The sequence below is a fragment of the Drosophila rhopaloa genome, unplaced genomic scaffold, assembly GCF_018152115.1.
Source record: "Drosophila rhopaloa isolate 14029-0021.01 unplaced genomic scaffold, ASM1815211v1 contig_155, whole genome shotgun sequence".
Classification (NCBI taxonomy): domain Eukaryota; kingdom Metazoa; phylum Arthropoda; class Insecta; order Diptera; family Drosophilidae; genus Drosophila; species Drosophila rhopaloa.
This window is the reverse complement of record NW_025335034.1, coordinates 6,213,844-6,233,227: the sequence shown is the minus strand read 5'-3', so window position 1 is coordinate 6,233,227 and position 19,384 is coordinate 6,213,844. Positions and strand designations below refer to the sequence as shown.

Below are 19,384 nucleotides of genomic sequence, written 5' to 3'. Positions count from 1 at the left end.
ACGCTGCGCATGGTCAATTGATTTGCAACTTTTTTGCTTTGTTTACTTTGGCTAATTTGATTGATCGGCTGTTCCTTCCACCTAAACTCACCTCTTAACTTTTGGTTTAACTGGTTCGGTTTTGGTCTCGGTTTTGGCAGTGTGCTTTCCTCACCATCATGTGATGTGTTGATTAAACAATAATCACTAATTGACAGTAATTAATAATTGTGGGCAAAAACAAAAGGCAGAAAACGTGACACGTTTGCTTTGGCCAAAAGCGAAGTCACTTTTGTTTTATGACGTATGCATGAGAAACCCAAGCTCCCAATCCTTTGAAAAGGTTTTCATGCTAAACAGGACCAGTTTGGTAGTCCTTTCTGGAATAGTTTAAAAAAAAGAGTTTCCTTTAAGATCAACTGAGAGTCCCTTAAGAATGACCAACGTGGCGGATGAGTAATATTTTTTGTTTTAAGTATTTCTGATATTTAGGTTTTTTGTTATGCCTTTATATGTTAATCAAATTATTCGGCGTCATTCATATTTAAAAAAAATCGGTCTTAACTTTATTTGCCTCACAATTTTATACTTTTCTTTTTTTTGAACTGTCAACTGTTTGTAGCATACTTTTTGAACACATAAGCGGAAGATTTTTCATTATCGTATTCCTGAAAAAGTATTTTCAAATATGTATATATTGAAGTTATTGATTAAACTCGAGGTCACACGTTGGTTATATTTTCATTTCTTCTATAACACAACTTTTTTCACCTATCTTTCATCACACTTGCACTCAGTGGGATAGGACCAGCTGGTTTCGTCTGCATTCACCTCAGACTCATCAACCATCTACGGGGCTGACAGTAGAGCGTCAGAAAGTCCTGTATGTTGAGATCGGAGGATCTTTGAAATTGGGAGTTGATAAACTTCATTGGTTTTACTAACATAAATGGAGTTCTGTCGTTAAAAGTTCAGTGTGTATTGTTTGTTGAAAACGAACCGCTTTGCGATCAAGACTAGTTGTATATATTGTTGATCAGGATCATCAGGTAAGTCGTCTAAAAGAAAAATGTAAATCAATAAGTTTGAAATATTGATATTCACCCCCACAATTGTATAAAATTACACGGAGTACAGGGAATATTCTTTTGTAACAGCACAGTATAAGCAGGTATCTTAAACTTAAGAACCTGAATTATGATTATGATTTCTTCCCACTTTCGCAGACATGCTCCTAATAGTTTACACAGTTGACTGTTATTTATAAAAACCATTGTTGCTTTTAAAAGTTATGGAAATTGTATATATTGTTAATAAATTGTTATAAGTTATTTTGGCGACTTTATCAATGATTTGTTAATGACAGTATACTATTTTTCATAAAATTGGAAATCATAATTGTGTTCTTTGAAATTCAACATTTTTTTGATGCGAATCCAACACAATCTAGTACTTCAAAACAATATTGGTTAAATGCATTTATTTTGTTTCATACTACTTCCCAATAAGATCTTGAATTCTCTATGCTCAGCGATGACAAATATCTGAAGAATACGACTGATTTCTTAATTAATTTTTCTATGCTACGCTATCAATCAACAAGAGAATGCTAATTTCTTGTGACGATTATTTTGCCAATTCGTCTGGGCGTTAATATCAGATGTAAATAAATTTACGAAAATCGCACACATTTTTCTATTCGCCTTCTGTGTGCTGGCTATAACCTTGTTATTGAACTCCCTGCTCGGATTTGCGCTGAGGGGGTATTTTTCGCAGCTGCCAACTAATTGATACCCATTAAACAAACGCCTCAACAAAACAGGTGACAATCATATTTTTTCCACAAAGGAATAATATTTGCCGCTAATTTAATTTATTGTGGTTTGTGTTTATTTGCGTTGGGAATTTGTCGGGGCGGCGGTGTTTACATTGACTATTTCACAGTCATTATGGTCTCCGTTATATGGGCTATAATGTAAAGCGTCAACAGGAAAGTTTCTGAGATTCTACTGGCCAGATTGGAGAGGGCTGGATTCCACTTCGAACCATGGATGCGGCAGCAATGGATGTTCCTTATACTTTTCTTTTATATGGTCTTTTTGAAACATCTTATCGTAGTATTTGTTAGCGCTGTGATAGTTGGGATTCCTTATAAAAGTCCTCTGCCGTCCCCGTAGTCTTTCCTCCTTCTGATGGCGGTCGATCTTTTTAACTGATTCCCCAGGAAGTGGAATGTCCAGTAGTTGCATGTATAATGGATCGTCCTCATCTTCATTTGAGTTTTGAATTACATAAAGTCCTGCAGGTTGTTCGGTTGTTGATTCTTCTGATTCCGAAACTATCTCGGACGCCCTAAGCGCCAATAAAATTAAAACCATCAGTAAGGATCTAGACATGTTAAGTTAAGTACCGATATTTTAATAATGCATAACTTAAACTAAATAGCGAAAAATAACAATTTACATGGCTTTTTTTTAATGCAGCGTTAAATTCATAGATACGCTGCCAAAAATGTAATATTTAAAGTAGTGCATGCGCTCTTTTCACTATGCAGTGTAAACTGGATGTCTTTTGATGTCATAAAAATTACCTAAACGATGAGACTACCATGTACTGATTGTACATGTTTATGTCATTATTCCGAAAACTATTGAATATTTTCTAAAATTAAGGTTTTCTGAATTAATCACCCGTTAATAATTATAATTACCATGCTATGTTTTTAATGCAGATTTTTCGTTCATCCCGACATTTTGTATCCTTGTGCAAATATGTGCGGTAAGTTTTTGAGAAATAAGAGGTCTAGAAAAATATATAATTTTTCTTAGTAGGACAGAACAGATTTATTTTGTTGTGCGCGCCGAACCCCCAATACCCTCTAAAAATGCTTTGGTAACAACATTAAAATCTTAATTTAAAACTTGTTAAGTTTTAAGGTCCCTGGAGTAGCGTTTTAAAATAATAATAATATTTTTTTACGTTAAAGATAATAAATTTATGAAAAACGCATTTATCATTTGAAAAGGTAGCAATTGTTTCTAAATCACCCCACATGTTTTAATAATGTTTTTGAATTATTGAGCTTAGATCAATTTTTAATCTTGTAATAGTTAAATAAATTACCCAGTATTTTTAATAATATTAATATTAATGGCCCTTCCATTTTCATTTAAGAATTCCAAAACTTTTTACCATGCTCAGTATATTCATTTCTTATCTCTACATTTTATTTTGCGACCATTTTACATAAATTTTTCTTTAGTAAATCTTCTATTTCCCAGTTCCAGTCCGTTGAAATTATATCAAGCCATTCACAATTTCTTTCTTTTTGGACTGCAAGCTAACAAATAATAAGTAGCCAGCTGCTGAATGTATTCCAAAATGTTGTACATCTTCGGTAATCTTTCAGAAACTAATTTAATATTTTATTTATTTTATATAAGTCTTGTTTAACAAGAAAATCGAACTGATACCACCATTGCGAATTAAATTAAACGGCTTTCGTCACAGCAGAAGTATCGTTAGCACACCCACTCCAATAATAGATTTTACTGAGTAAGATTTCGAACGATCTTAAAAAAAATGTATGTTGTGCCTGCATCACAAGTATATATTTTATATAGCTGCCATAGAATTATTTCGAAAATAAATTGTAAAATCGTATAGCTGTGTTATTTTTAACGTTGTCGCAAATTCGTATAAATATTTTACTTCTGATAAAAAACTTGGACAATTATATAAGGTAGCGGCCATAGAGAAGATCGAATATTAAATAAGATTAGAATAGAAAAGCCCACGCGAATTCGTTGTTTGTTGCAGATAGCTTAAATAATATTTTATTTGTACGATTTTTTAATAATATTTAAAATTTTACAACGAAAAACGTAGTGCTTAAAATAACGTTCGACATGTATCCGCTTTTTTTAGCTCATAAGGCTGCTTTGTCAAGATATATTTTTATTTCCATAAATAGATTTCATTTTAAAATCGTTAATTCATTCCCAGGCCGATTATACATTTGAATTATTTACATTTTCTCGTAAATATTTTTTGCAAACAAACATAGCCTACCACTTTTGCAAAACTGAAGTGGCGGTTATAGATTCTAGACCCAAATGTCGTGTCATATACCCATAGTATTTTAGTTGTTTTTGAAAAACATGCGTTTGGTATTTTCTGGTATTGGCGCGGTATTACTTTACCGGTCAAGCGCGGTCACACTGGCAGGCACAAATGTGAAGATTGTTAGATTTTACCACTTAATGGAATCAACACGATAACAACAAAGTAATATAAGGATAATACTACTTAGAAACAGCAATGGCGCCGACGATCAACAATTCGGCGGTCAACAGCGCCGCCGAAAAGCGACCCCAGCGGCAAACGGAGCGCAAGTAAGTGGAAAATAAGAAAAACAGACGCCAGTCTCACTTATCCTTTGCAGGTCGGAGATCATTTGCCGCGTTAAATATGGGAACAACCTGCCAGACATACCCTTTGACCTCAAGTTCCTGCAGTATCCCTTCGACAGCCACCGCTTCGTGCAGTACAATCCCACGTCGCTGGAGCGGAACTTCAAGTACGACGTGCTGACGGAGCACGATTTGGGGGTGACGGTGGATCTGATCAACCGGGAGCTCTATCAGGCAGACTCCATGACGCTGCTCGACCCCGCCGATGAAAAACTACTGGAGGAGGAGACCCTGACGCCCACAGATTCTGTGCGTTCTCGCCAGCACTCGAGGACAGTGTCCTGGTTGCGCAAATCCGAGTACATCTCCACGGAGCAGACGCGCTTCCAGCCGCAGAACCTGGAGAACATCGAGGCCAAGGTGGGCTACAACGTCAAAAAATCGCTCAGGGAGGAGACGCTTTACCTGGACCGCGATGCCCAGATCAAGGCCATCGAGAAAACATTCAGCGACACCAAGAGCGAGATCACCAAGCACTACTCCAAGCCCAATGTGGTGCCCGTGGAGGTGCTGCCCATCTTCCCCGACTTTACCAACTGGAAGTACCCCTGCGCCCAGGTCATCTTCGACAGCGATCCGGCCCCCGTGGGCAAGAACGTGCCCGCCCAGTTGGAGGAAATGTCGCAGGCCATGATCCGCGGTGTGATGGACGAGAGCGGCGAGCAGTTTGTCGCCTACTTCCTGCCTACGGAGCAGACGCTGGAGAAGCGTCGTACCGACTTCGTCGCGGGTGAGCTTTACAAGGAGGAGGAGGAGTACGAGTACAAGATCGCTCGCGAGTACAACTGGAACGTGAAGACCAAGGCCTCCAAGGGCTACGAAGAGAACTACTTCTTCGTGATGCGACCGGACGGCATCTACTACAATGAGCTGGAGACGCGTGTGCGCCTCAACAAGCGTCGCGTCAAGGTCGGCCAGCAACCAAACAATACCAAGCTGGTAAGTTTTCGATCTCTTATTGCTTTTATTAGCATATTTTTTTCCGATGGTCTTTACATTTTAAACCCATTAATGTACATCAGCATGATACTTTCTTTTAAGTTAATTTATTTTATTCTGTGTTGAATAAAATAATGATAATGGAGGTAAATAAATACAAAATACAAAAAAAATACACGCTTATATTGGCCAAGCGACTTCGACCACGCAGTTTAAATTTCTTATGATTTAATCCTGTTAACTTAAAAAAGGAATTGGCAATGAAACGCTTTGCAAAAATGACAGAAAAAAATTGTACTTTGAAATAACTAGATCACTTAAATACAATTTTTTATGTTGAGTTTTAAATTTATCAAAAATATCAGTCCATTAAAAACATTTTAAGAAGAACCTGTTTCATTGAAAAAGGTGTCGCAATACTTAGGGTGCACCCACTTCAAACAGATTTGTATAGAATTTATTACAATTTGTTCAATAAGAGAAGGCTATGGTTACAATCTCCAAAAATAAAGTACGAGTTGAATTTCTGCCTTTCCATCTCTCACTTATAATTTATTTTCTGCAGGTCGTCAAGCATCGTCCGTTGGACGGCATGGAGCATCGCATGCAGCGCTATCGCGAGCGCCAGCTGGAGGTTCCTGGCGAGGAAGAGGAGGAGGAGGTCGAGGAAGAATTGGAAGAGGACGAGGAGCAAACCCAGGTCATTGCAGAGACGGAGAAGACTGGAGAAGATGCTTCGGGTGGTGCCCAGACAGCAGATAATGGCGATTCGCCCGCCCAAGTAGCCCGCGATCGACAGTCCCGCTCCCGGACTCGCAGTCGCAGCGGTTCCAGTTCCGGGTCGGCCTCTGGCTCCGGATCGCGAGCCAGCAGCCGCTCGAAGTCTGGCTCCCGATCAGGCAGTGGCTCCCGCTCACGCTCTAATTCCCCGGCAGGATCCCAGAAGTCGGGATCAAGGTCAAGATCGGGTACACGTTCCCGATCCCGTTCGAAGTCTGGCTCGCGCTCTCGTTCCCGCTCCAAGTCCGGTTCTCGGTCCCGTTCGGGATCCAGATCTGGCTCGGGATCTCGATCGCCCACCCGATCCCGCAGTGGATCGCCAACTGGCTCCGGATCTAGTTCTGGCAGCGGCTCAGATGAATGAATAATTTCAAAAATTGCGATTTATAATAAATAATGTTGTAATCAAACAAAGACAAGTGCGGTTTCATTAATAGCTTGATTTAAAATTACAATTCAGTTTTTAGGTGCATTTTTTTTTTGTCATATCTTAAAGATCGTTCTTCAGAATCGGCTAAGATAATGAGACAAATCGGGATTTGAATGATAAAATAAAAAAATTTAAGTTATTTTATTTAAGCCAAGTCGGGTCGGTTCCGATTTATACTTGCACATACAATCTTGAGCACTCTACGGAATTACAAAATTCAATATAATAAAGAGCAATGGGTTGTTGGTAAAGATGCTAATTTGTTAGAGAAATTAGACCAAATGAAATATTTTAAATTAAGTGAAAAATAAAAATGTTTATAGTTTTTTATTTATTTGATAACTTTGATTTCAATATAATGACACTATGATGAATGGAAGCATATGATATTAAAAATAGGAATTAAAAGGAGTAATCCGAAAAATTATAAATTAAAATTGATTATTGCTAATTATTTGCATAGAGTTTGTCAATCCATAGTGTTATTTGGTATACCGTAACAGTGCCGTAAGGTAAACGAGATGTAATTAAATATGTATATATTATATATATCTGTTCCAGCTACGTCGCGTCCATCAGAAAGCGCTGGAAGACCTCGCCGTCGGAACTGGGCAGCTCTGTCTGTTGGGGCGAATAGAGTCTCAAGTTTTGGAGTTGCTGCACTGGGGAGCCGTTCCCGTTGAAGTGCACCACTGCAACAGGCTGCAGGGCTAGGAGATGGCCTTGTTCCTGTGGCACCACGCCACAAATGCCCAGCTTCTGGCACTGCTCCACCACAATGTCGTCGATGGTCTGCGAGAGCAGTGCCTCCTGTTCGGGATCGGCCATCGCGCCGGTGTTAATGGCAGCTATTTCGGCACTCGCCGGCGAGGGCTGAGTGGGCGAGTCGTTCCCCTCCAGGAAGGCCTTGATCAGCTGCTCCGGCGTCTGGGCGTCCTCGGTGGGACATCGGTGGGTGCGTTGGCTTACCTTGTACCTAAACGTCTTCTGGCAGAGCTCGCACTTGTACGGCATAACCCCCGTGTGGATACGGGTGTGGACCAGGAAGGAGACTCGCTGCCGGAAACACTTGCCTGTGGAAGAATAGACGAGTTAGACAGAGTGGAAGTAGCATTATACCATTGTAAATGTGGAAAGGAATAAAGTTGGGCGAAAATTACTGTTTAGATCGACTCCGTTGTTTATGATTTATCTAAGCATTAGGAAAATATTGAATTTACTTTACGAGTATGCACATTTTTAGCTACTATTGTCTTCTTTTTAAAGTCTATTGACAATAAAATATTAAGTGCGTGTAATCAATTGAAGAGGATGATCGATACCCACCGCACACCTCGCACTTGAAGGGCTTCTCCCCGCTGTGGATCCGCTGGTGGTTGTGCAGCGTGGACAGCTCCTTGAAGGCCCGACCGCACACCACGCAGACGTGGGGCTTCACCTCGCTGTGGTAGAGCAAATGCTTGTGGTACGACTGCTGGAAGGTGAAGGTCCTAGCGCAGATCTCGCAGGTGTAGGGCATCTCGCCGGTATGCAGCCGCTTGTGCTTCTTGAGGAAGTACTTGGTGGTGAAGGACTTGGTGCACACATCGCACTCCCACAGCTTGGGCGTGGCTCCGCCCGAGTCCGGTGAATTGGGGGACTGCTGGAGCATGCTGAGGGCTCCACTCAGGGCGTAGGGCTGGGAGCTGGTGGGCGATGAGTTGTGCGAGTGGCTTCCCATGGCTCCCGCCTCCTTGTGCCGGATGCGATCGCAGATGCTGAGCTTGGGCGAGGGACTGATCGCAATGGTGGTGGTCACGGGACTGGGGTTGGAGCAGGGAACACCCATCATGTGCACCACTTTCAGGTGGATACGAAGGGAGCCCTTCATGCGAAACGTCTTGGAGCAAAGATGGCACTTGTATGGCTCCTGATCCTGTATAACAGAAAAATTATTATTTGACCTTTTTAATTACTTCCTGTTTCAAACCAACACTTTTTATTGATGTGACAGGCTCTACAAATGTCTATCACAAATTATTTATATATTCAATTAGCAACAGCATATATTTATTGCCAATAAATGTCGATTAGATAATATAATGCTATTGTAAAGTTTTTCTTTTTACTTTGGTATGATCATATATCGCAATTAAATTATTTTCATTTTTATACCCCTTTTAGTTTGCAACTCAGTGAAGAAGACATTTGCTATCATTTAAAGTATATATATTCTTGTACAGCAATACCGGGAATAAAAATATATTCGTTTTAAAAAATATTTAATTTTTGTTAAAGCTACATATAAAATTCAGATTGCCGAAGTTGGTTTCCTTTCTTGTTTTAAATTTAAAGGAAAACATTATTTGTGGCATACTTATTGAATTTGTGAATTCTTTAAATTACAAAATATTACCAATAAACAAATGAATCGGGCCAAAAACATTGCACTGCCATAAGAATTTAAAGCAATCTTTTGATTCTTTGAATTAGGAATTTAAATGATGGATTTGTTACGAATTTAACTTTAATTATAGGACTTTCCTAAGTTAAACCCCTAGATCCGCGCCTGCACAATAAACACCAATGGCACATAAGATATTTAGCTTGGTTTAATTACCGGCTCCTTATGTTCTGGCTGCTTTATTGGCTGCTCTCCTTCCGCGTTTTCGTGCACCAACCGGATGTGCATGTCCCTTAGCTCGCTGTTCCGGAAGCTGAATTCGCAAATGTCACAACTGGCGGGAGGAGTTTGGGGAACAGGTGGCAGGGATTGCACGACCACGACGGGCTGGGGCTTGGCTCGCTTGGTCCTTCTTTTGGGAGCAGACACGGCCACCAAGGGAGGAACAGGTTGCCTAGTAACCGGGGTCGGAATTGCGTCCTGGCTCATAAGACTGGTGTGCGAAAACAGGTGAATGGTGAGCTTGTCCAGCCCCAGGAAGAGCTCCTTGCAGTTGGCGAACGGACAGGCCAGTGGGCCGTTGGCCGCCTTGATCAGCCGCTGCTGCAGTGCGTCAATGCTGCCGAAGCTGGGCACCGCGCACAGGGGACACAGCACCGAGGTGGAACACATTCCGCGAACGCACTCAATCGAATCTTATGCAAATTCTTCACCTTTTAATTGGTTATTCCTCCTGTTTGGTCGGTGAACATCTATCTTTTCAGGAGTCCATTCCCAGACAGCTCACACAGCTTAGTCTTTCCGCTTTCAGAATTTTCTAAAAATATCAGCAAGTGAAAATTTTTCAAATCATTTGGGCCCAGCAATCTGACTTCTCGGCACCGATGCCAGCTAAACGAAATAATGAAAATTAATGAAATGCCCGGCGCTGGTCGTCGAATCGAGAAAAACACTTTCGAAAACACTCGTAGCACCGAAAACTCATCTCCCCAACAACGGGCTCTCTTTCTCTGCCTGCCTCAGTGTACATACGTACCTCAGGGTACCTCATTTCGAAATATAGCTCTGAGCACTAGTATATATGTTATACATATTTTTGGGCGATATCTGGTGCAGTGACGGCCTTATAGCCTTCGTTCTCGTCTTTGTAACGCACGACACAGAGGGGCAATCTGCAATTGTGATATATGCTATTTGTCAGACTTACTTAAAAGAGATCTGCGATATATTATGGCTAGGAGGTTCTATAATTGTCTTCAAAGCTTTAGAACAAATATGGTTTAGTTTTGTTTTTTATGAATTGCTTTCTACTATATTTTGGTTATATTATGGCCTTAAGAAAAAACACAAAACATTTAAATGAAAGGGTAATCCATTTCTTTTAAAGTTTATCTCTCTATTTTTAAATATTAAGATTAGGAAAGTGATCTGAGGACAATGGTATTTAAGTCAAGCAAGTAACTTGCTCACTATTATTGTTCATTTTGATTAACCTGCGTTTCTCAACTTGAATTATCATTTTTTTATGCGACTTACAGACTTTCGAAAACAAGAATTATTTTGAATTTCTTTTTATTTGTTTGCTATTAATGATAGGACAGTGCAAATATATTTAAGCTTTTTTATATGCTTTAAAGGATTTAATAGATAAAGGACGTAAAATTTTTGAGTTAAAACATTAAGAAAATTTTTAAGATTTTGTACTAATCGAATTAATCGATTTTAAACATACATAATTGTGTATTTTTGTGGAAAGCGCCATTGTCTATGGGGAAAGTATTCGCGAGTCGATCCTCTGAATACCCGATCCACAAAATACACACTTTTACACTTTTAAATACCCCCATCGGATTTGTTGGGGGCTATTTTTATTGCCGCCGTCGCTCTCTTGTTTTGACCCGCTTTAAGAACGCATTTTATTCGCTGTTTCGTTTAGACGGTCGATTTGTAAACAGTGCGATGGTCGAGCACGTGAAGCCCAGAGCAACAAGCATGCGGGCTGAGATCATTGAATGGGCGAAAATAATAATAAAATAAATATGAAATAAATGAAACTATTTTTTCTTCGGCATGGGCAACTCAAGTGATATGATGCTGAGGCCTGATTGCGAGGAGGTCGAGGAGGTGTCGTCCTTAAGGGAGCTCACGTCGGAGGCCGAGGACCTGGCACTCGACCCGCCGCCGAGGAAGGTCTTCCCCTTGACGCTGATGTAGGAGCCAGGGCTCTTCGAGGACTTGGCCGAGGAGCTGCTGTTCCAGGACACACAGCTGCGGGTGCGCTTCAGGTGCATCGGCATCTTGACGCCCTTGCGCAGAATAAACTGCATGATCTCCGTGCCGGAGGCATCGCTGCTGGCCAGATCGGCGAGCATATTGAGCGCCTTGGTGTTGCGCGCCTCCAGCTCCTGCAGGTTCAGATCCCGCTCAAACTGGGCCAGATACTCCTCACTGATCGGCCGCGCCTTGATCTCCCGCATCTGCGTCCGGATCTCGCGCTGCGCCCGGTCCAGCTTCAGCCGCTGGTCGTCCAGTTCGCGCTCGATCTTGTCCAGCACCGCCGCATGCTCCGCGCGCCTCGCTCTGGCCTGCTCAATCTTGGCGATCAGGTCCTCCTCCTCAGCCTTTTGGGCGGCGTGCTTCTGGTCGTAATGCTGTGCCTTACATCGCAGCACCTTCAGATTCTCCAGATCGCGGCAGTAGGCCGCCTCCAGGTCCTTCAGCTCCAACTCGGCGCGCTCACGATCTGCAATGAAGAAAGATAAATCGAGATCTTTTAAGTAATCTCAAATTATATAAATCCCTTTAAAATGAGTTACATACAATTATATTATATATTATATTATATTATATTTGAATAAGTTTTTAATTTTTCTTATGGACCTTCAATAAAAAAAACATTTAAGTACAAAATATTTCCTATTTTGATAGAAAATTTTAAAAGTTACCACTAGGAACTTACTTACTGTCCACTTTTTGTAAATAAATAAATAACTAAAAATTAGGTTTTGAAATGTATAAAACCAAACCCCAAAATAGGCCGATATTTTCTTAATTTAACAGTTCTTGTAGTTATGAAATAAAAAAAAACCACTTGGCGAGATTTTATTTTGTGAAAACTCTGTTCCAATTTCGACCAATTGGTAAATTAATTTTTAAATGCCAGGGAGCACAGATCTTCAACGTGGTTTTAAGAAAACATTTAAAGCTCGAAAATGCATTCAGTTCATAAAGTTAGTTTAGATCGGCCGCAAAGTGTGCTTTATGTTTATTTTAGGTTTGCTGGGACCCACCCCACCAATTAAAAAAATCCTGAAATGTGACAACGAGAACTACTCAAAAATTAGAAATACAAATTTGAGAAAAATTTAAAAAGTTATTTCCTTTGTCCCAAATAAAACCGGCAAGAAAATGGATAAAAGTTCCCATCCACACTCACCCTTCGAGTTATCGTCCACAGGACGAAAAGTCTTGCGGTAGTTGTCATTGGACTTGTCGAACTGGCGCAGCGTGTTCTCCAGAGCAACCAGTTCCTTCTCCGCCTTCAGCACTTTCTTGTTGAGGGCGTCGCCCTCGTCGGCCAACATCTGGCGCTCCTGGGCGCTTTCCACCTTCAGCTGAGTGCTGGTCATGATGGAACCATCTTCGTTCTTGCCCAGCAGTTGGGAGGTCAGCTCGAACCGGGCCTTCATCGCCTCTATCTGCTTCTTCCGCTCGCCTAGATCGGCACGCAACGTGCTGAGCTCCTCGTTTAGGTGCTTCTTTTTCAAGAGGAGCACATCCTCCTGGCTGTGCAGCTCGACGTTGCGATCCTTGATGGCCCGCCGGAAGGCGAGGCGATGCTGATCCAGGTCATAGGTGCCCTGCTCGCAGCCACCGATTCCCACCTCCAGGTCGCTGCAGCGCATCTTGACCATGTTGAGATCCACTATGAGCTCGGAGTTCTCGTGGCGGTTCTGGCGCAGTCTCTTGACAGTGCCCTCGCAGTAGACCTGTGCCTCCTTGATCTTGAACCTGACCATATTGAGTTCCTTTTCGTCGGCGTTATATTGCACCACCAGGTTGTTCATGTTGTAGTTGAGCTTCTTGTTCTGCGCCTCCGTGGTGGCTATGAGGCGGTGCAGCTTCTCGTACTCCTGCTCCAGTACGTTCAGCCGGGCCATGTTGATGGCCTCCACCTCGGGGTCATCCACCAGGCCCTTGGCCTCGCCATAGCGCCGCTCCGCCTCCAGGTACTTGAAGGACAGGCTGTAGTGGATCTCCGTCTGGCGCTTCAGCTCGTTGTTCACCTGCTGCTGGCTGCGCTTGATGGCCGCCAGATTGGAGTTCAGGGAGTCGTTCTGGACAGTCAGGACCTTCTCCTCGTCCTGCAGCTCCTTTACCTGCCTCTGGGTGCGGTACAGCATATCATTGACCTTCTCCTGCTCCTTGTCCAGGTTCCTCAGCGCACTCTCCTCGGCCTCCATCATCTCCTCCAGAATGTGGAGGCGCTGGTCCGCGTTGAGAGCCTTGTTCTGTATATTCTTCAGCCGGGCATTGACCTTCTCCATCACCGAGGCGAAGTTCTCTATCTCCTTCGCCTTGTCGTCGCGTCTCTTCATCAGACTGCGGTTGTCCATGCGCTGCAGCTGCACCCGATTCGAGAGGTTCTCCAGTTCCCGGCGCAGGCCATCGATCTCGCGCTCCTTCAGCAGCGAGGCGTCGATCATGATCTGTATCTGGTTCTTCATGTCGGATGTCTCCTCGTTCAGAGCCTCGATGCCGATTTCCACCTGGCGGTTGTTGTCGATCACCTCGGTCAGCTGGTTATCGTGATTCTTGTAGATCAGGGCCGTTTCCAGCGACGTCTGGGCAAGATCAGCGCACTCCACCTCGCTGCGCTGGATGTCGTGCTCCCGCTGGGTCATCTGGTTCACGGCGCTCTTCCACGTGTCCACCATCTGGCGGCGCTCCGTGTGAGCAGCCCTATACAGACAGGCGGTCCGCTCCAGATTCTTCTCCAGCGTCATCTGTTCGTCGTAGAGGAGGACCACCTGCTTGCGCCGCTTGTCGATGTCCGCCTGCAACAGCTGCCGCTTGGTGTTCAACTCGCGGGCCTTCTGCTGGTCATCCAGATAGTACTTTTCGATCAGCTGGTAGCCCTTATTCCCGTCCTCCATGGCTTCCGTCCACTCCACCAGGGTGGTCTTGGCCGACTTGATCCGGGAAGTCAGCTCATCGATCTCGCGCTTGTTCTCGCAGATTTTACCTGGAGTTAATTGCAAGATATATACATATATAAATATATGTTTTTTTAAAGTTTTACCGGCCTGAGGTCAACGGATTAATTGTAAAAAAGAAAAACAAAAGTTTCTAAATTTCTGCCGCTTTGGCATTTTTTGGCGCTTTAGCAACCGAAAACGAAATAAAAAAAAGTTTTTTCAGAGCAAATAATTTAATTAACATCGTGGAACGTGGAGTTTAATAATAATACCCTGAAAAAAACTTTTCTTTTAATTTTTTTCAATTAATCCGTTGACCTCGAGCCGGTAAAACATTAAAATAATTAACTGAAAAGTCGTTGATAAACAAAGTTATATATATTTTGGTAAAAATGTATTTGTAAAATTGTGATCGCAATATAAAAAATTTATTCTTTCAAAAGGATGCTAACGGATACATTTGTCAGGATCGAAAAAGCTTTTCAATAGCAAGAGGTAGAAGTATAAAAATAAAATATGATATATAGATTTTAAACATTAATAATAAAATATTTTTTATCGTAAGCTTCTTTATTTAATTTATGATTAATTGTGCTAAATAGCATCTCCACTTAATGGATTATACTTACGTTCAGTGACCTCCGCATATTCAGTATACTCCTCCAGCTCCTTTTGAGTCTTGCGTAGATCCTCCTTGATCTTGTTGCGCTCCAAGATTACCAGCTGCACCTTGTGCGCCTCCTTAATAACGTCATCCTTCAAGGAGCTATACAGCGTCTGAAGATTTATTGGAGAAAGGCAAGTACAGGAAGGACACCCACTCCAGCATTCTTACCATATTCTGCTGAATAGTGCCCTCAATGTTCTTCTTATGCCGTTCCACCGCCTTCTCGCGTTCGTCCAGCGAATTCATGTGCTGCTGAACCTCTAGCTTCAACGCCCTCAGGGTGGCCAGCTCCTTCAGGATGGCCAGGTTCTCGGCATTCGCCATGGGGATGTCCGAGTCCACCGCCCAGCCCACGGAGGCCATCGCTTCCAGCTTGAAGTCATTCAGCGAGGCCACCTTCATGTCGTCGGAGCGATTCATCGTGCTATCAGATTAGCCTCTCAGCTAGGCCAAGAAAAGTCGGATGACGTCTCAGTTTTTCGGGTTGTATTTGCCGTCTGGTTGTTGGATTATAAAATCATTTTAGAACAGCCTTTACTTCGTTTTCCGTTTCAATGACAACCAGGAAAGCCTACTTGGTGCCTATGACAACGTGTACTGTTCTAAAGAATAAAATAAATAACAACAATATTATGTCCATTATCCATTACATTTCTCGATCGTTCCGTTCCTTTGGCAACTATTTCTTTGATTTAATACAATAATTATAATTATTCAATAGTATAATGATTCAAAATGTACTTTTTAAATCCTCAATATTATTTGTAAATAAAGTAAAATTGTTTCTATGGCAGCTATATGATATTGGCGTTCGGTCCGATATTACTTGGAATAGAAAGAAGGCTTTCAACAAAGTTTTCAAAACTTAGAGACTTAATACCTAGAAACGGACGGACAGGCGGACATGGTTATATCAAATCGTCTAGTAATGATGACGATCATATATTTTCTTCAAATGGTCGATATTTACTTATTCACTTCGTTGCCAAATTTTGACTGAAATAGTAAAACTTTTAAATTGAAAACGTTATTTTTCAGCTCCACACTTCAACTGTTGCTACTCAATTAAATAAAACTTTACCATCGGAAAATGAATTTACTTTTGAAATTCAAAACATACATTTTTACGGTATAGAGGATCGGGGTCAAATTTCAACAAAGCAAAGCGGATATATTCAATATATTATAGAATATCAAATTGAAGTTTTAGCAACTAAAGTTTCTGAAATCAAGTTTTGTGACGAAAAATTAATCTATTTTTGGGTAAGCAAATAAAGTATTTTTTGAAATATGTTAATGTGGTCCGTAGAAAATGGCTGAACCCGTCAATTTTTTTAAAGGAGCCCAATGTAGCCCTCTTTTTGAAGCTTAAAGTAAATCGGATCCTACCACTTAAATTCCATTTAAGGGCTTCATAAACACTTACATTATCCATTCCATAACAACAGACTAAAGGCATTCTCACTCAGTAAACCCATGACTCAATTAATCAATAATCCTTTGAGCTCCAACTCAGGGAGGGCTCTAATGTGTAGTATAGGCGATTCCATTTCCAAATTCAATAAAATCACTCCACTTAATTTGTCATATAATCTTTTTGTTTTATTTGCTTGCTTCTTGGTTGGTTTATTTTACTTTCTTGTCGTTATCATAGAGCAAATGTTTTTGATGTAACTACATAGATAGTATGTAATATTACTGTTATTTAAAAATTTAATTCTATCATTTTTATGTTGACCAGCATCTCAAGAGATGCCATTGTTTCCAGTTAAGTATAATTATATTATATAAATGATTTTATAGTTATATGTATATATACCACATGTCAGTAATCAGTTTTCAGTACTGCAAAGATTTGTATCTAGTTTTAATGTAAGATCGATTTCGCTTTTCGGTTTTAATGTTAATCCATTTTTATTTGATTTATTTATAGCATTCTGCTCCTTTTCAGTTAGACAAACACAAAAATTTTTGTATATGCTTCAAGTACAATAAAGTTATGTATTGTTACAGTTTAAATATAATATATTTATATATATGTATGCATAGTTTTTGTAAGGGATGCACTAAACACTAATTTCATTTTATCCGCTTTCCCCTAATTCATTTTTTTTTCAAATAAAACGTAAATCCACCTAATCATGGCTTTTGTTTTCTTATTTTTCTTGTTGTAACACAGCTTGCATAATTTGCATTAATTTTTTTTTGTGGGCATGAAATATAGATCATTATGGTATATTTATGTTTAATTATTATTAATTCTTTAAATGTTACTTTCAAGGGTGGGCATTTTTGTTTTAGATCATTTATTTTGGGTAGCTATATGTAAATAATGATGAATTCATCCTCTTCCATTAAGGAACTACTCGTTAACCTCCAATGCTCCAGTTACTCCTCTTCATTCTACTTTCATTCATTTTTGTTTCTAATAAGCGTTTATGCACATTTGATGCTTACAAATTAATTAAACTCATATTTAAACGCCAGAGAAAAATGTTCAACATAACAAATAAAAAAAACTTAATAAAATAATTCCTTGATTACAGTAAATATTACAATTAGAATGAGAGTAATAAGAATGGGAGAAAAAGCAAACTAAAACAAATTTAACTAAAACGCAAAGCTTCGATCGACATTTTACAGCTCTGTGCGTTTCTGGGTGAACAAAATTATCGGTTATTGAATAATCGATTTTTACTATTCAATTTATTTAAGGTAACATTTTATGGGAGAGGGTGTATCAATCATTAGTTTCCATGTTGACTTCATCCCCGTCGGCATTCTTGTCCTTTTATTTTCTTTTCTGTCGTTTTTTTCTTTTTTGCAAAACTCGGTAATAAAAAATATATTTTAATTATATATTTATATTGAAATTTAGCAGGGCGTGCGCTTGCCAAGAGGGAAAAGTTAAAGGGAGGGGAGAAGTGCACGCGGCGAAAGTAACTTTCGTAAGAAAAAAAACAAACAAGATCCATCCAGTTAAACCATGCTGCAGCGATTTCGTAGCGCTTGGAATATAGCCGACTGAATATAACCCACAATGTATTCTTTAGTTCCCGTTTGTGTTGTTGCAGGTCTGGTTTTTATGGGAAGAGGGATTGTATTTTGTTCCGTCGCCTGCTTACGAGAGGTGGAAGGACATACTGCCCTCGTTGGCGGCCACTTTCAGTTTCTGCCGCATCACGTCGCGACTTGAGTAGTCGGGCAACTTTAGATAGTTGACACAGGTCATCACAGATGGTAGATAATCATTGGGGTTTTGGTTTCCATCCAGCGTCTTGCGCACAATAGTCAATGGCGGCGTCAAGGCCTTAAATCCGCCTGTCGGCAGGCGCGGAGATCCCGTCACGAATTGCAAGAAAGCGCGCTGCTCGTCGCGATTATACGAGGCCAGTATCTCGTACAGATATTGGATGGCCTGCGACTCCTGATGGAATCCGTGGTCCGTGCGGCAGCTGTCTTGCAGCATCTTGGCTTCCCACCGCGGCTGCTGCTGCTCGCTGGCCGATCCGCAAAATACGCACTCCAACTCCTCTGGATAGAACATACGCAGCCGCTGGATCGGAAAGACGGAGTCGAAACCTATTGTGAAAAATATCGGTTTAGTAAATTGTAATTTTTTTTATTAATTTCAATCCGCCATGTACTAGTTTTATAATAAAACGAATTAAGGGGTGATTTAAGGCAAATCGTTAATTGATTTGTGTTTTTACTTACCCTCACGTAGTGCCTCAAATTGCTTCTGAACGCCCTCGATGAGGAACCAGTAGGTGACCAGAGAGATGTACTGATGCAGGTTGTGCACAGTTACTGGAGTATCGCGACCCCCACGACACAACTCAATGTTGGCATGTCCGGGCAGGACAAAGTCCAGGCCCAGGTCTGCGATGGGGCAACCATCCAGGTCCAACTGTTCTATCTAGAGAAAGAAAAAAATAATTGTTTACTTTTAAGTACAAAAGAGCAAATTTCTATAACTCAGTTCTCCCAGACAGAATTTTAAAAAATGTGATTTTTTTTTTTACAAATTCTGCTTCTATAAAGTTTTTGAGATTTTAGTTCATACAGATGGATTGACATCTCTAAAATGGCTCGGCGGCTGAGAGTTAATTTTTTATTTGAACATATATTAAGTTTAAAATATCGCGGATTACTATTAGATCAGAAAAATAACTTTAATCCTTGGGGTGTAAAGTTCCTTCTAACAACTTATTTATTGATGGTTCATCTAAGTAATGGTTTAATAATTTAAGTTAGGAATTATTTATGTAAACGAAATATATAAAATATTTTTATTTACCGTATTGCAACGCTTCTCTTACCTTCTCTGTCTTCTCCATAGCATCGATGTTTGGATCAGACAGAATGTATTCACGCTGGCGCACCAGATCCTGCAGACGCACCAAAGTATTTTGCACCTCAGGGGCTACACGCATCAGATCTGCCAGGCCAATCGAATGCTCTTCGCTGACCAGCCAGCGATAGAATGGCAACGAAAAGGGCAAGTCCAACTAAGGGGAGAAGTAAAAGGCAATT

General features: G+C 40.8%; 5 protein-coding genes across 15 annotated transcripts in view; 1 reads left to right on the top strand and 4 right to left on the bottom strand.

Moving 5' to 3' along the window:
• Window positions 1–1,835: 1,835 nt before the first annotated feature.
• On the bottom strand, window positions 1,836–2,380 carry LOC108041571. The gene has a single exon (XM_017119505.1). It carries the CDS (start codon window positions 2,373–2,375, stop codon window positions 1,986–1,988), a length of 390 nt encoding a protein of 129 aa, XP_016974994.1. The 5' UTR covers window positions 2,376–2,380; the 3' UTR covers window positions 1,836–1,985.
• Window positions 2,381–4,189: 1,809 nt separating this feature from the next.
• Window positions 4,190–6,586, top strand: LOC108041573 (RNA polymerase II-associated factor 1 homolog). Its single transcript, XM_017119509.2, has 3 exons — window positions 4,190–4,373; window positions 4,424–5,390; window positions 5,956–6,586. The coding sequence occupies exons 1-3, from the start codon at window positions 4,300–4,302 to the stop codon at window positions 6,532–6,534; spliced, it is 1,620 nt and encodes a 539-aa protein (XP_016974998.1). The 5' UTR covers window positions 4,190–4,299; the 3' UTR covers window positions 6,535–6,586.
• Window positions 6,587–6,916: 330 nt separating this feature from the next.
• Window positions 6,917–9,882, bottom strand: LOC108041574 (zinc finger protein 2). 2 transcript variants are annotated; one of them, XM_017119510.2, is made up of 3 exons: window positions 9,200–9,882; window positions 7,927–8,515; window positions 6,917–7,673 (listed from the first exon to the last, which is right to left on the bottom strand). In XM_017119510.2, exons 1-3 carry the CDS (start codon window positions 9,653–9,655, stop codon window positions 7,162–7,164), a joined length of 1,557 nt encoding a protein of 518 aa, XP_016974999.2. In that variant the 5' UTR covers window positions 9,656–9,882; the 3' UTR covers window positions 6,917–7,161. The 2 variants fall into 2 exon arrangements, with proteins under 2 accessions (XP_016974999.2, XP_016975000.1); XM_017119511.2 differs by having other exon boundaries at window positions 9,697–9,882.
• A 924-nt stretch (window positions 9,883–10,806) lies between these two features.
• LOC108041576 (coiled-coil domain-containing protein 39) lies at window positions 10,807–15,394 on the bottom strand. Its single transcript, XM_017119512.1, has 4 exons — window positions 15,017–15,394; window positions 14,811–14,958; window positions 12,420–14,228; window positions 10,807–11,726 (listed from the first exon to the last, which is right to left on the bottom strand). Exons 1-4 carry the CDS (start codon window positions 15,266–15,268, stop codon window positions 11,038–11,040), a joined length of 2,898 nt encoding a protein of 965 aa, XP_016975001.1. The 5' UTR covers window positions 15,269–15,394; the 3' UTR covers window positions 10,807–11,037.
• Window positions 15,395–16,424: 1,030 nt separating this feature from the next.
• The window catches only part of LOC108041572 (E3 ubiquitin-protein ligase TRIP12), a 33,672-nt gene continuing 30,712 nt past the window's right edge, over window positions 16,425–19,384 (bottom strand). For all 10 annotated transcript variants that reach the window (XM_044457136.1, XM_044457140.1, XM_044457141.1 and 7 more), the window contains 3 exons: window positions 19,171–19,359; window positions 18,566–18,767; window positions 16,425–18,430 (listed from right to left, as the gene is read on the bottom strand). In XM_044457136.1, coding sequence (XP_044313071.1) covers window positions 17,970–18,430; window positions 18,566–18,767; window positions 19,171–19,359 — 852 coding nt within the window. In that variant the 3' untranslated portion in view covers window positions 16,425–17,969. The remainder of the gene's footprint in view (window positions 18,431–18,565; window positions 18,768–19,170; window positions 19,360–19,384) is intronic.